At 43.1% G+C, this 15,870-nt stretch overlaps 1 protein-coding gene across 1 annotated transcript in view; it reads right to left on the bottom strand.

Moving 5' to 3' along the window:
* The window catches only part of CSMD2 (CUB and Sushi multiple domains 2), a 345,266-nt gene that overhangs the window by 161,570 nt on the left and 167,826 nt on the right, over window positions 1-15,870 (bottom strand). The window contains exons 7-8 of the mRNA XM_087760834.1: window positions 7,133-7,245; window positions 265-342 (exon numbers count right to left, since the gene is read on the bottom strand). Of these exons, the coding sequence (XP_087616960.1) occupies window positions 265-342; window positions 7,133-7,245 (191 nt within the window). The remainder of the gene's footprint in view (window positions 1-264; window positions 343-7,132; window positions 7,246-15,870) is intronic.

The raw sequence follows: 15,870 nt of genomic DNA, 5'->3' as shown, positions 1-15,870 counted from the left end.
AACCCCGGTCTGTCATTGAGCAGGAAGCATACAGTATATATTAAATGCACACACACCGATCCCCTCCATTCCCACTTTCTCGAGTTAGTATATGCTTGTGAATAGAGCACTGTAAGGAAGTGATGCAGTAATGCAGAGGGAAGAGAGGGAAAAGCATTAAAACTTTTAAGAGTGACGAAGTTTTAGAGATTACCGGAAAGTCAGATGAAATGTTCAAGGAGATCGTTATACAAAGACAGCGTAAAGAGGAGCCAAAAAACTTACACACTGATGTCTTCTGGTTATTGTCCTTGCTGGGCATTAGCTTCACCCCTCTGGACTTCAGTTCGATTTGCTTTTTGACTACAGAGACAGATTTAAAACAAAGCAAAAGACAAGGAAGAGATTAGCTAAGCATTAGAGATTATTTAAAAAGAAAGTGAAGGCACAGTTGTACACCACGCACAGGGCAAGATACCCTGCATCTTTCCCTTACAGCTCAGACAACTTATGCTGACCCCTCAAAACCATTAGGGCCCCCTTTCATTTACCTTGTTAGGCCTGGACTAGCGGCTTTGGGGATCTGAGGCAAGCTGACCCAACTGGAATATAAAAATTGGGCATACAACCCCCATCCCTCCGTAACCATGCCATTTTGCTTAACATACTAAAACTGAGCAACAGACAAAAGGGAAGCTCTAAGAAGCTTCAGGGACCTTGAGAGTAAAACGCGGAGTTAGTTTCACCCTGTTTTACTGATGCGGTTATTCCATGAATACGTTGTACGGTAAAGCCATTCTCTGCTTCTATGGGAATACAGCACTCAAATGAACACCCCATAACTGAAAAACTGTACATGATCTGCACAAATAGCAGACTCAAAAAGGCAGTAAAACAGCAGAGAAAAGGGCCACATTAGAACTATACCATTGGCAAAGAGAAGTATAAATTTAGAGACCTGCTATTAATAGCCACAGGCACATCAACCATAAAACCTGCGTGGTGACTCTGCCAGAGGCCCTGTTCTGACCGTTCGCCTCCCCGCCCTCAGCCTCATCCAGAAGATGAGAAAACACGAGGAGAGCAACAAGGTTTCTCTCCATCCATCCACCGCCAAGACAGTCCCGTCCTTCCTCACACAACTGAGCAGCTATTTGTTTTTATTATCTGGACTCGGCTGTTACCGAGGTTCTCTCTACACAAGAGGGTTTTGCACAAAAGCCACGCTGCCAAAGCCACCAGGAGGGACAGGGACAAGGGCTTCCTGCAGCATGCACACAGATATTTCTGACTAACACAGAGCAGAATTTTTACTGGCGTATTTGAAGTTAATATGGTTAAAGAAGAACTGCACATCAGAAAGCATGATGTCCAGATCCCTTTATAGGATCCTTTTTCTGATGAGCCACTCCTTATCTATGGAGAAAAACAGTCCATCTTCCACTTCCAACTGTTCTTTTCTTGCTCTTTATCTTGTCATACTTTCATCCCTAAATTAGCACATTTCTAAGACAAAGTTGTCAAGAAAAATTACCAATATAACTAACAAGTTTTTTTTAATCATGCTTTTCTGGCTTAAAAAAAAAAAAATCTGTTTAGAACATCTGTTTGCAGGAGCGTCAGACAGAGATGTCAAGCACTGTTCCTTGAAGCTTACCTAAGGTAGTGCTTTTCTGAGCTAGCTTGGAGCTTTTTGTTCATCATCTGCTTACAGCTTTTTGCTTTCTCTTTAAATAAAGCAGTTATAACTTCAAACTGAGGTCCACATTAGCTTCAAAAAATATTCATGAGGAAAAGCTTATGTTGTTCATGTCTGTCTTACTAGTATTAGTATCTTTAATCTGTTGGGGGTTTTTTTGCCCTTTTTTTTTTTTTTAAGAGGGGAAAAATAATTTACAGTATGCTACTTTCAAAGCAAATCTAACACACACTTTTTTCTTTTCTACTGTATTTTACTGTAAATCCACCTGCAAATGCACAAGGAGAAAAGCAGCAGGTCTCAGAACGCCCCAAACAGCCACGTATTCCTCCAGGTCGCGGTGTGGTAATTCTGGGATATTTGTAGTCTGACCTCGAGGGTTTTAACAAACACGCTCTATCAAGGGACCAAAGAAAGGACACGGGGCTGCAAAAGCTGAAGTTTCCGGGCAAGTCTGGAACCTATTTCTGCCTCAACTAGAATAGCGACAGCTTTAAAACACAAATGAGAGATGACAGGCTGTGCTAAAGGCCACTGGATTACAGCCTACCTCACGTGCCCGCTTGCTTGCGTGTAACGACCGCCAGCCAGCGATCATTTCAGCTCCGCTCCGGCTCAGGGCAGCGACAGATAAACACCTTGCAGCAAAATACTAGATGGGAGTGGGACGAGTTTACAGTGTCCCTCTTACAGGCGCCCCATAGCCTTTTCCCAGCATAACAGAGGGGGTCACGGCTACCACAATGTTCTGTGCAAAGCCCCCGGCACCCTTCTGCTCGGCACAGCGGGAGCAGCCATCAGCCCAGCTGCACCCACCTACGTGCTCTTCCAGTGGGGGAAGCTCAGCTCCCTCCGCCCGCGGCGGCTGCCCTCCTCTCGCGGCCGCCCTGTCCCTCGGCAGGACCCGCCGGTGCTGCCCCGAGGGGTTTCCATCGCACGCAGGACAGCGCCAGGGCCCGGGCTCTCCGGCCTCTTGCTGATGCTGCAGTGCAGCACTCAAACTGCCATTGGGATAAAGCGCCGAGGAGGTCCTGTTCTGCTTATCCTCCATAATGCTGCAGTTAATGATTCTCTGGCACTTTCCAAGCAAGTCCAGGGATAACCTCATAGTCACAGCCAATATTCACTCCCAGTCAATAAAACACAGTCAAGCCCAAGTATCTAAGGCTAAATTTGAGCTACTGCAGGATGTACAATGGCTCATGACTTTGCAATATCCAATTCATTGCTCTGTAAAGTGCTTTGGGGCACCATCAGTAAGAGAGCGGCTTTATAAAAATTATTTCCATTTCTATATTCTCCGCAACTTCCCTTGCAAGTTACTTTATACAATTACCAGTGAATTTTTCTCCTAGCCACACACAGAAAAGCACAGGTCTGTTGATTTCTGTATGATAAAGTAAGCCTGTAGCCTTAAAGGACGAGCAAAGCTTTCTGATCACCAGCGTATGCCCCCCCGCCCCAGCATTGATGCTGACACCGTGGACAGGATAACGCATCCCCGGGAGGGTCAGGGCACGCTGACCACTGAACTACAGCAACTTGCATTGATTTTGCAGGCTGCTGAACATCCCAAAGTCCAGCAGAATGCCATCGCTATGGAGAGTTCACGACTTCAACACATCCAGGCCTCGCACACAACTGCAAATTTTTAAAGGAGGCACTAAATAACAAAAATTCACCCATATTCGTTCCTGTCTTCCAGATTCCAGCTAACAGACAGAGCCCCACTCCAAATTTGTGACTAATCGAAAACCTAGCTCCAAAACACCCAACAGTAATGAAAACAAGCAGCAGAAACCAGACAGTCATTACTAAGGACCAATCCTATCATGCAGACGCTAAACTGCATTACCATGAAGTATATACTCCCCTAATTGGATTGTGTCTTTTTCAACAATAATTGATAAAGAGAGATCACTGTAATACTCTCCTCTTAATCCTTCATTTTGTTTGCGACAGGAAACATAATGATGAAAGTCAAGCTTTACAAATTACTCAATTTAGATTAGAACAAGTCAGAATACAATATCACCTGCGTTTTATTAAAAATAAATAAATAAGAACAATTCTCCTACTCTATGCCCTCAAAAATCCAGTATACAAAAATCTGTTTTGTTTATAGATTTGAATGTGGAACAGTACTACAAAGGACTGTGTCAGGATAATTGGATGAACAGAAATTCCTCTGTTTTCTGGAGGGTTTTGCTGCTCGCATGTATCTGATAGATCTAATGGAATACTCAGTGTCCTGTCAAATTTGAGAGATGATATTACAAAGCTTTTCCAGCAAGCAGGCAGTCTGGGGTGTTTCTTTTAAACCATTTCATGTTGCTCTAAACAAGAATTTAAGGAGACATTTATTTATTTTTAATTTTGAAAACAGCATTTCAGCAAAAATCTATTCCATGAACCTCTGTTCCCCTTGCTGGGGGACTGCTATTAAATACAGACTTGCCTGAATCTCTTTTCCTCCTGCTGGGGTGTTTTAGTATTATCTGGGATACTACGGCAGGTTGCTTGCAGGGATTCTTACTCGAGTTGAAGAGGAACACCCTCAAATGCAACCATTTTGAAACTCCTCATTTCTGCCCTCCATTAGCTAGCCAAAGCAACGCGTCTTTAGGAATCAGAGCCTGCAACAAGCACCAGAATTCTCCCGTTTTTGCCTCTGTCTCAGGATTACCCAGGAGAGTCAACAGGTTGCACAGCATAAGCTGTAACCCCTTTGCAGCTCAAAGGTGTGATCCAAGAGGAAGATTAGCAGATCTGTCAAAAATAAAGCGTATATATTTATAGATATGTACATATCCTTTAAAAGCCATTTATGTGGTGCAGTATGTGCAACAGACAGTTTGTCACACCGTTATTAAATGTGACGGTCCGCTGGTATCCTGCACTGTGCTACGGGCTGAAACTCGCCTGCATTTATCTTTCTACCTGAGGGTGGAGGACAGCAGGGGAAGGGAACGGGGCGGGGAGATCGATAAAAGATGCAATTATGTGTTGGTAACAATCAGCTAAAAAGCTATTTGGGATCCAACTCACATAATAAAACATGTGGAGAGATGGACTACACCAGACAGAGCGTTATCTAGCTCTGTTTAGCATCGTTTTAAATTCAGCAGCTTTTTCATTACCTCATTCACAGCACCTCGTCGCTATGACAGAGGGGATGACAGGGGATACCTGGCTGTGCCGTCACCGGAGTAAGGCGCTTCTAGCTTATTTTCTTACCACCTGCAGGTACACGGCATCTTTTTGGGATGGAAGGCAGAAGAAGTGGGAGAAAGAGAAAAAGATTGATGCGCCAATTTCTCTACAGTCCCTTTTATTTGCTTTTACAGGTTGTGGGGGGAAAAAAAGCGTTTGCAAGAATGCACGATTCACCTTACATAAAGGGAAAAGGGAAAAATATTTTAACTCTCCCTGGAAGGGAACAAGTTTATTGTATTCAACAAAGAAAACCTGTACGCAGGCTGATCAGATCTAACCTCGCTTTTACATTCATAAAGGGATTTCCAATTTAGGGCATGGATTAGAAAGAGCTGCAATAGAACATACAAAGGCAGCGTTCTGCTAAAACTAAGTATCAATGTTAAACAAGCTGGAAGGGAAATTATTTTCTTATAGATTATCAGCAAAGCCAGATACTGTCTCAGAGGACATAGGATGTTAATAAATGATGTATATACATGTCTTTGGAAAACAGAAACAAATTAGATTCATCCTAACCCTCTCTTCTTTCTCTTGGACAATCCTGGGGTCCACTTCATCTCTACTGCTGCAAAACACATTTTAGTTGCTCTGCTTTATATGGCGTTATATATCCTATTTTGTATGTATTTATTTATCTCCCTTAAAATATTTATGTTCAGACAAGGTTATGATCCTATGAAAAGGGTTACGCTGAGTTTTTTGAAGTTGTATTGGCATCTTTAATGTTCTACGGACACAGATTCCACTGACTGCAAATATCCTGCCTTTATACCTGGGGGGGTTGGGGTCTTTTTTGTTTTTTTCCTCATTTTAAGTATAGAAATCTTCCGAACAGATGGAAAGAACCAGACAAACTCCACAAAAACAGCAAGTGTGTGAAGAATGAGTGTCAGATTCCCTTTGCCTGCTAGACAGCGGTCCTGCTTCAATGCCATTTCAAGAGCACATCTTTAAGTTCATCTTGTAAATGCTCAATACACAAAAGCACGGTTCATTATATCTAACAAAACAGTTTCCAAGGAGCGTGCTAGATTAGAACCCCCGACATTTATCTAATCAGAGGAAATTATAACATTAATCTTTACTTTTCTATTTAAGAAAAAAGGATGATTCAGACAGGTGTTTTAATAGAAAGCAGCAATCATGACAGCAAAGGAAAATGTCATATCAAAAGCCATCAGCTGCCTGCAGTCGTTTGTGTTATACAGAAAAAAAAAAGATTTTTTTCTTATAATTTCAAGTGCTTTATATGTAAAAGGAAAGCAAGGGAAGTTAAATAACAATGGTGATTCATAAAGCAAAGCCCATGTTGAGGCGATGACAACACTGCTAAGGCTAAACAAACAGGGACCAAACAGGGCATGTTCGCAGATTTATCAAAGGAAACTCCTCTGCCTTTCATTTTGTTCCTGCTAGTCTAGGGCTACGGTACTTTTTCTCGTTGAAGTCCTGCTTCTTCCTTTTGAGGAAAGCTACTGAACTACACTGGCACAAACCTCTGGAGGGTGGGCGAGGAACCGGGTGTCATTCCTTCTCCTTCCCTGCTTCATTATCCCTCTCCCTGATCCTGCCTCCAGAGCCGGATGCCTGAAGTAATGCTGCACCACGGCACCCACAAAGTCCTTCAAAGTCCTCAGAGAGAATTGGGGTAAAACATTTCTAAGGAATCCGCTCAAACCCAGCTGTTTTGGTGACCGTTTGGTCCCAAACAGGATGCGCTGGACTGCAGTTAGCCATGGTCACCTGCAAAACTCAGAAGACAACAGGATCTTTTCTCTGCTTGACTCCTGTGCTAAAGCATTTCCTCTCCCTCAACAGCATCTTAAGATCCCAATCCTGAAATCCATCCTTTGAGAGATGGCCAGTAAATACCGGACAGTTTACACTTCAAACAGGGTCAGTGCAAACACAGACACAGTCACTGCGGGACTCTGGACTGCCCTTCGCCTGGTGGCACCCAGTCCGTATCGCCATAGCCCACGCAGCACATTCTGCAAAACTGCCGGTAAAGGGACACCTACTACCAAAGCGTACACTGCACGTTAGTTTTCCCATAGCTCACAAGCGTTTGTACTCCAAACAATTGCCAACAGTAGCTGTCCACACAACAATGCCTGGATACCCAGCTGGAAAATAATGTTAACATGAAGGAAGTCAGTTGTAGATTCCTAGGGGAAAAAAAAAGTTTGGCTAAACAGACACTGTGAATAGTGAGACCGGGCAGTAAGCATTTACCTTGATACTGGGCACTGAACCCCTTCTGCCTGTGGTTGCCATCTGATGTGAAGTGAAGCCGCAGCCAATTTTTACTGCTGATAACTGGGGCAGGCAAATTCATTCCAGTAAACCTGCAAGAAACCAACCAATAACAGCCAAATGTTATTCCGACTGTGAATTATACCCCACATACCTGTCCTCCTCCCAGGTATCCTCCTCCTACATGAATATAGGCAATCCTGAACCAGTACCACAGGCTCAAAGAAAGCACCCCATGCTTGTTTCTATGCACGCATGCCTTTGCTTGTCTTCCCACCTGATGCTTACACATTTGTAATCCCAGGGTTTCCATTCCTTCCTTCTAAGGCAACGGGTGCGGGGGGCTGAGCTGGGTACTCACAACGTCTGTGCTACCAGGCAAATGAAACGGGTCCAGCTGGGCAGCCCAGAGGCTCCAGTCTTCTCCTGCACCACAGAGTGGAAGGTACAGAACAGCCCTGAACTAGAGGAGCTCTCTGTTTCCCCAGACTGACAGAACCTCATAGCTCTGTCACCTTTTGTATCTTACTGATATCACAGAGAAATGCCATACAGTCATCTCGGGGGACACGCTACACCTAAGGTATGCAAGATGAGCCTGACTCTCAAGCTTATTCAGTTTCTGTCTTCATATTTGGTTAACCCTGCTAGGAGAAAAAAAAAAAAAAAAAAAATAAAGGATGTTTATTTTAACCAAGGAAGAGAAAGGATTGCAAGAATGATTTTTTTTTTTTCTTTTTACTGGAAATAGCCAGCAAGAAGCAATGATTTATGATCTATGCCAACCTGGAGAAGATTACAGCCATCAAACATGAGATGGAAAGCTCCACAGTCCATTAGTAGTCCTTCAGCAACTGTTCTCTTCATGTCTTTTTTTTTTTTTTTTTTTTTTTTTTTTTTAAGTATTGTGCTGTTTGCTTTATTAAACTCCAGATCATAATTCCTGGCTGCGTTGTCACATGTCAAATCTTAGTCCGGAACAATGTTTACCTAAGTCACAGCACCCTTGATTTGACGTACATAATGGTAGCATTAACCATGGTAAGGAGAACAACACTACCATGACAAAAGCTATTATGGAATCCTATTATTGTTAATGAAAGCCCATTTAATTTTTAATCATAAACTGTCACTTATTTAAAAATTATTGGCATTCCAATACCTATGCTTTTTTAGATGAAGGTAAAAGAATCCCGGAAATTTATTCCGTTGAAAAGGATACTTCAGTTTTTATTACTCCACATTTTCAACAGCAGAACCCAGAAAATATTTTAAAAGTCCTTCACTGAACTAACACTTCCAAAGGTGAACTTACAGCAGGAGACCAGGAGGATACCTGGCAGCGTATTTATTGATGGTAGATGAATTGCAATGTAATCCTGCTCTACTTGTTAACGAAATAGCAGGGATGATTATGCTGCATAACTAATGCATCTCTGCCACCTACAGTACAGACTTTAAACCTTGTATTATCTCGTGGCTGAATTCTGTGTAATTGTGAAGCATGACTGAAACATTCTTTACACTATAAAATTGTTTAAGAGTGTTCCTGATCATTTCTCTATTGATTATTTTCATCTCCATTTTGCAGACCTTTTTGAAATACAAGGTGTTATAAAAATGTATTCTATATGGCATTCTGCCATCCTTGGATAACTCAAAGACAGTTGAACCAATTTAATTTGAAACTTTTTCAAATATCTAAGTTCAAACAAATATATTTTGGGCTGGGATCAAACATGGGATGCCTAAAACCAATTCTGAGAAAGTTACTATGGCTGGTTGTTATGACAACATGTTTAAACTTAATACTCTTACCCCCAAAGGCAATTTTATTATTCATTCTGAATCAACAGTAAAACTTCTCACAAATAATCTTTAGGTATGCAGAGCCAAATTTTACTTTCATAACTGTGGAGAGCTGAGTAATTCAATTGCCTCATATAAGAACTAGAGAACAATAAAATTAACCTGCCTCAATGAGGCAGAATTTCACTTTCCTGTCCCCCTGTCCCATTTTTATTTTTTAATATGCATATCCTCTTGAGAAGTGGATTCAGTAGCCCGCAGACTAGTCATCTACTTGCACATACACTTCATTTTAGGTATGTGAATAGTCCACTATTAACTTTCATGAATCCCGCATAGATGAAGTGCTAGAATTCTACCAGCTGAGTGAATTAACACTTTGAAAATCAATTAGAAAAATGAATGGATCACACTTCTTGCTACCTTTGCAATAGCATAAATAATTACTGAAGGCAAAAGCAGGAGTATAGAAAAAGAATCAATCATATCTACAGTGCTTTGCACCCACTTTGCACTGCTATAAAGAACTACAGAAGATTTAGGGTGAAGGAAAACAGTTCCCTGAATTTCCTGCATGGAAATTTTCATCAGCACCATATGTCATTTGCTTAAGACATTGACAGCTTTTTGAAAGGACTAAATCAGCCAAGAAATCACTATCAGGTCCTCATTTCCATATACACCACTGCTCAAACTCTCAGCACACAAAAAGACTGTATTCTCCAGGGCTCCAGTCTAACAGACTCCCTTTTTCCCTTTTATCTTCTTACCCGTTATTCCAGAAGTTAAGCAGCTCATTGTTAACGTCAAGTTGCAGGCTGCGGTGTTTGGAGCCAGTTTAGGTCCCAGGCCCCAGCTCGGAGGTTTGCACCGAAGGAACAGCTAAGACGCACCAACCACCACGGCAAAGAGGAAGACGCTGCTCCCTTCTTCACACACCCCAGGCTAAATCAAAACATCCCAGCAGCAGAGCATCTTTGCCGAGCGTCAGGAATCCTAATGAAATCACTGGGACAAGCACGTGGAAACGCACCACGCAACATCTGGAAGTGTTGTTTTTGGAGGTTTTTTTTTTTTTTTTTTTTAAATTGATTCCAGTTAATAGAATTAGTTCAGGAAAATAAAGGCCTTACTTTTTGATTAGCTTTAATTGCTTGCAGAAATATAACTTCAGGCTCTATATCTACACTGAGCCCAAGCCCTCTCACACACCCCAAGGAGGGAAATCTCCAATGGAAATCTACAACAGAAAAGGAATATTTACTCTGGGAATGCCGTTGTTCCTCCCAGCCCCACTGCAGTTGTAAACCTACGCACACAGAGCACCTAATGGAGGAAAAAACCCAACCACCCTTTGTTAGTGCTGAAGGTGGGAACATGCTAGAAGGCACACACCCGTATCCCAGAGCTGCACCCTCTCCTGTTTCACAGGATTCAGCCAGCAGGCAGGCCACCTCACACAACCAGAACGAGAGCATCCCGGTCTTCCCATTCCTCTTCCCCAGCTGCCACCACCAAAGTCTGCAGACAGACAACTGCAGGATGAAGGGTTCATTCCCACTGAAATGCATGTTGCCCAGCACCAGACTGGATGGGTCGGGGGCAGACATGTTCTGATGGGTAAGAAATAACATGGCTAGAGCTACGCATTTAATGGAAAACATCATGCTCACCTGCAGTTAACTACTAGCTTTTCACCATAAGGCTCCCACAGGTTTAAAATAATCATTAGGAAGCATTAATGGTTAATTGATAATAGAATATTTAATTACAGATAAACACAGTTGAACTGAAGCAGCTGCATGGTCTTTGAATGCAAATGCCCTGGCTGCTGTTCATGAATCTCAAATGAGATGGGAAGGATGCTCAGCAGGCAAGAGTCAACAGCAATCACAAAAACCAGAGAAACACCCCAAGTCTCCTGCAGGAGCTCCCACCGACTTGGCTGGGCACGGGGATGACGCCAGGCAGCACCAATTAGCACTGCTAAACCTGCGGGCAGACTGACAGCAGCCCAAGACAAAAAGGCAGCCGATAAAGGCTGCGACGAGCTCTTGCAGAGGATGCTGATTGCGCTGTGACACAGAGTACACAATGTTTGTACCGCCAACTTCTCAAGGTCACATTATTTTTCTTTATAAACCCAATGCTGCCTTGCTGTCTTCAAGAAAAAGGAGGAGCTACATTACAGAGACTTCGAAATGCACAGAGCTAATTAAAAGAAGCTGAAACTCCTTTCCACATTCCCCAGCATACTTTTGTACTACATTATGTGCTCTGAATTTTCAACACCTACCATTAGGCCCAATAAATGATTGCATTTCTAATAGTCCAGTGAGTCATGTAAATAAAAGCCCTTCTATTTTGGACCTCTGCCACTGTATTTTTCAATATTCCAGAGTTTTCTTTTTTTTTTTTTTTTTTTTAATAAGTCTGTTAGCATTTTGCAAAACTTTTCAAGCCTCTATGTCCATTTCCCCCCTCCTCCCCTTTCTTGCCGCCATCACCAGGAGATATGAATCACTTGATTAAATATTCAGCTTCCTGAATGTGGCAACGTGTTAACTGAAATCTAAGGCTTTGGAATGACTAAGTAGCAATGTAAGAACTGTTTTTAAAGTAAAATCAATAATCATTACTCACTGATGGGAATTCGGTACCCATTTTATATTAAGCATCCGGGAGTCACTTGGAGAAATAGGTGAACTGAACTTCCACCCAAAAATTTAATTTCCACAGCTGTACCTTTTTGAGTCTGGAGGCGACCAGCGAGGATGCTGAGGCCAGGAAGGCTGGGCGAGAAACAGGCTCCTTCCTCTGCCTCCCTGGCCTGGTGACTGAGAACTGCCAGAACAGCCTTTCTCTGAATGTCAATTCACCCACATTTTCAGTCGAGTCCCACAAGGACCATGTTTTTGGACACTTTGGCTTTTTCTCTACCCATGAGAGGTCCTTGACAGCAAAAGTTAGCATTTGAACCACGTTGAACACTTTGCATGAGAAAGAACCTGTTAGACGATGCCTAACGGTTCAGGCCCTATAAGATATTGAATAAATCTGATCAAGTTTCAAGTGTCTTCAACACCCATGTCAAGAAAACAGCGCAGAAATTGGTGCTCAGAAAACACAGGAACTCTTGTAATTGCTTGAAGAACATTTAACAGCCTCAGAAAAACTCAATGGTACTGAGGATTTAAAAATTCTTTTTTTCCTGATGTCTAAGCCTGACTTATCTTTTCCTGCAATTTAAGCTCATCCTACGCACAGTGGATAGAGAACAGATTCTAGCCTTTTACATCACAGTCCTTTGTGATACAGACATCAAATCTATGTTTCCAGCACATGCACGGGGAGCTTTGAGGACAGCAGGCTCCTGGCTCCCCATGGCCATCTCCACAGGTAAATACGCCGGAACAACGGGAAGAGCGAGCTTCTGCCCTGCTCCCACCGAGACAGAAGGCTTTGAACGTGAACAACCAGTTTAATCTTAGTTCTCCTCTGAACAAAGGCAAAAAACACTGCTCTAGGGGCAGCTGGGTCATTTTGTGATTGAACAAGGTCAGTGGAAGAGTTTATTTACTTACATTTGTGATCAGGATGCAAGTCCCAGCTGTTTGTGGTAGGAACATGGCAGAGAGGACTACTTTAGGAGAGGCCCAGCACACACAGAAGACAAGAATTCACATTGTGATTGCAAGTTTTAAAAGAGCTAGAGAGAAATAAGAGCATGCCAGCCGCTTTTCGCCGTTTCCAAGCAGATGGATCTGCTGTGGAAACAGGCCTGGTGCACTATGTGAAGGTTTCCTTCTGCTGTACCAGGTACCAGATACCAGATTTATTTACCTTTCTGACCATCTTAACTTCCAGGAAAACAAACCAACCAACCCACCCAAGAAACCCAAACCCCACAGGTACTCAGCTGCAGCTCCCAACAGGCTCCCTAACCAGTTGGTTCCCCGCTAGCAGGCAGTCGTGAGTCCATTCCTCCTGCTCAAACAGAAAGACCCGCAGCATTTGCAGACTTTCAAAATTTCACTCTGAATCCTCACACTATCCCCAGGCCGCCCCCGAATGCTGTCTACAAGTTTAGATGGCCTGTAAAAAAACACATTTCTTAAGCAACTGATTTTATCCCAAATGCTTTCCAATATTGTTTTTAATAAGAGCATTAAGGTATTTTTTCTTAAGTGAAATTGAAGCCTCCGCGTTAAACGCAGCTCCTCCAATATCTTTATTGCATTACACAAAGGTTAATGGTATCAAAACTCCTCTTTTGAGCAAAAGCAGTGAAGTGTGGTTTTCTCCACTGAACTATTTTCTTTATTTCTTTTCGTGCTCTTGTATTTCGCATTGGATTCAGGCATTAAATATTTATACCATTCACTCAGCCATTCCTCCCTTGGCACAATTAGTATTACTGTACATGGACGGCACTGATTAATCTGCATTCATTCGCCATTATCTATTTACAATCCCAATTCCTGCTTTAATTTGGTTCCACATGGAGAGAAAGAAAGGGGGGAAAAAAAAAAAAATCAATAAAGTGTCAGAAAGTGAGCTAGAAGCACTAGAACAGTGGAAGGAAATATTTGCAGACAGAAGATCCAATTTTAACCACACTGAAATTTGATTAGCATGAATTTGACCGCAGTACTTCTTAAAGAACCCAAATACAACGAGCAATTCATTGTGCGGATGCTACACAAACCGACTGTAGGAGCGCGTGGAGTCGAAGATCACAACTAAAGGTAAGAACTCCACTTAAAATCGCATTACGTCAAGTGTGTTACTTTGAGATAATGGATTTAAGCATGAACTTGAAGGTATGCGTGTGCCCTGGTGCTGTCCAGAATCAAGATGTAGTCAAACACCAGCTTCAGTGAGCCCAAAGAGATAAAAGGACAAAGGAACATCACTGGGGCTGCCTTTTTTTTTTTTTTTTTTAAACTATTCTTGTTTTGGTTTATCTTTTAACAGAGAACAAGCCAAGCCTCTGAGAGAGGAGGTTACACTTCCAAGGTCACACCAATACCAGCTCAGGACAGGGAGTTGCGCTCTGAGCTTTTAAGATTCAGAAAAAACTTTCTGAGAGGACATTTAATAACTGGCACCTCCAAGACCTTCTCGGGACTTTGACTCAGCAATGGCTTGTGTCAGACACGAGCGACACGCGACTTGCAAAGGGCTGAATTCAGTCTCTCTCCAAGCCTCCCCTTTCACAAGTATGTACAATCCCAAAACTCTGCATTTCAGAGATATCTGGAATTCACGCCTCCCACTGTTCAGGACCCCGTCCAAGCACAGCCGAGACACACCTTGTGGAAGGCCAGCAATCAGAGGAGACACCACGGGAGCTGCCAGCTGGCGTGCGGCATATGCTGCAGACCCTCCTCTGTTTCCTTTGGCTAGCTGCAAGCTCAACAGCAATTCTGCAGCGCTTCCCCTTGCACAAGGCCTATCACGAATTTCAAAGCGTTGCATTTTCCAACAGCCTCATAACTTTAGAACAAAGACTTTAACAGCAACTAGTCTTGGGTAGGACCTGTCAGGGGACCATGAATCCTTGATTTGTACGGGCATGTCCAAGCACAAGCACTTGCAAGAAAATTGCAGCATCACTGCGTTGTTCACACTCTTACCGAAAAGGACTCAAGATCAACCTTTGGCTCTGTGCTCCTACAGCACTGCGCACCAGCCTTCTCCGTTCCCAGCACCAGAGTACTCTTTATTTAATCCCTCTTTTTACGCCCCCTTGGCACATGCATGTCTGTAACCACGCGCCCGCCGATAATCAATAACATCGGCCAGTCTGTGACAGACAGTGGGTTCTCCTGGAGTCTCCAACACTTTGGGTGAATTTGCCCGATATTGGATCTGCCCAGAGCACAGCTTCACCTTTTCCTGCTGTGGCTGTATTTTAATACTAACCCCAAAAGAGACCCGCTTTAGCCAGCGTGGCTGTCTGCAAGAAGGAGGAGGTGAGGTTTCAGTAGCATTTCTGTGGCAGGATAAAGCAGTCGCAGGAAGCTTAACACAACCTGACAGTCGCAGTCAATAGGAGATTTAAAAAGAAGAGCATGCACTCCTGGAGCCTTAGCAGAACAAGAGAAAAACATACACAAACTGCTTAATTTGGGGTTCAGGTGCTCAGTTTAACCAAAATCGTTCAGGGCACAGAACTGACGCCGCCCCAAGCCCCGACACCCCCAGCGCTGCTTTGCGGCTCCACCACATCAGCCTTGGCAGAGGCTCCCATTTCCTCAGTCTTCATGACACCGAAGCATTCTGACTATTCAGAGATTAATTTTCCTTTCAGCACAACTAGGGGACATATTGCAGAAGCTATTAATATCTCTGTGTATTACTATTCACTTCACCTGTATTTTTAACTTTTCATCCAACCCTCTACTCAAATTATCATGAGAGCTGTACCATTAATTCTGAACATCTTATTTCAGCATGTCTGCTCTCTTAAACAAAGTATCCTTAAGCACCTCTAGACCTCACTTTTCGGTCGCAAGAGACATCCCATCACAATGGACTTTTACAAGGAAAATGAATAATTAGATTAAGTTATTGTTCCTCACTCAATGCTGTAGGGATGGAAAGAACACACCTGCGTCCTAAGGCTGTTTCAGAAGCAGCCACACAAGCCTAGAAGATGCTCAGAAAGCGAGAGATCAGCTTCCCACACCACCCCAGCCTTTGCAAGGGTCAGGCTGGTGACACCTAACTCCCTAGGGACTCCTGACTGTGGAGCACCCTGTAAAAAAAGCAGTCTGTAAACACTGAAAACGAACTTCTTTGACCAGCCAGGCTTGTGTCTTGTCATCAAATGAAGTACTTCTCACCTCAGAGGAGGGGCTGCAAAGTCCTTTCCACCATCGGCACATTTTTAAGACCCGCAG

The sequence above is a fragment of the Nipponia nippon genome, unplaced genomic scaffold, assembly GCF_047370975.1.
Source record: "Nipponia nippon isolate SJK-2023a ecotype South Korea unplaced genomic scaffold, ASM4737097v1 scaffold_23, whole genome shotgun sequence".
Lineage (NCBI taxonomy): Eukaryota > Metazoa > Chordata > Aves > Pelecaniformes > Threskiornithidae > Nipponia > Nipponia nippon.
Note: the sequence above shows the minus strand (reverse complement) of the source record. Positions and strands in the feature narration are given on the sequence as shown.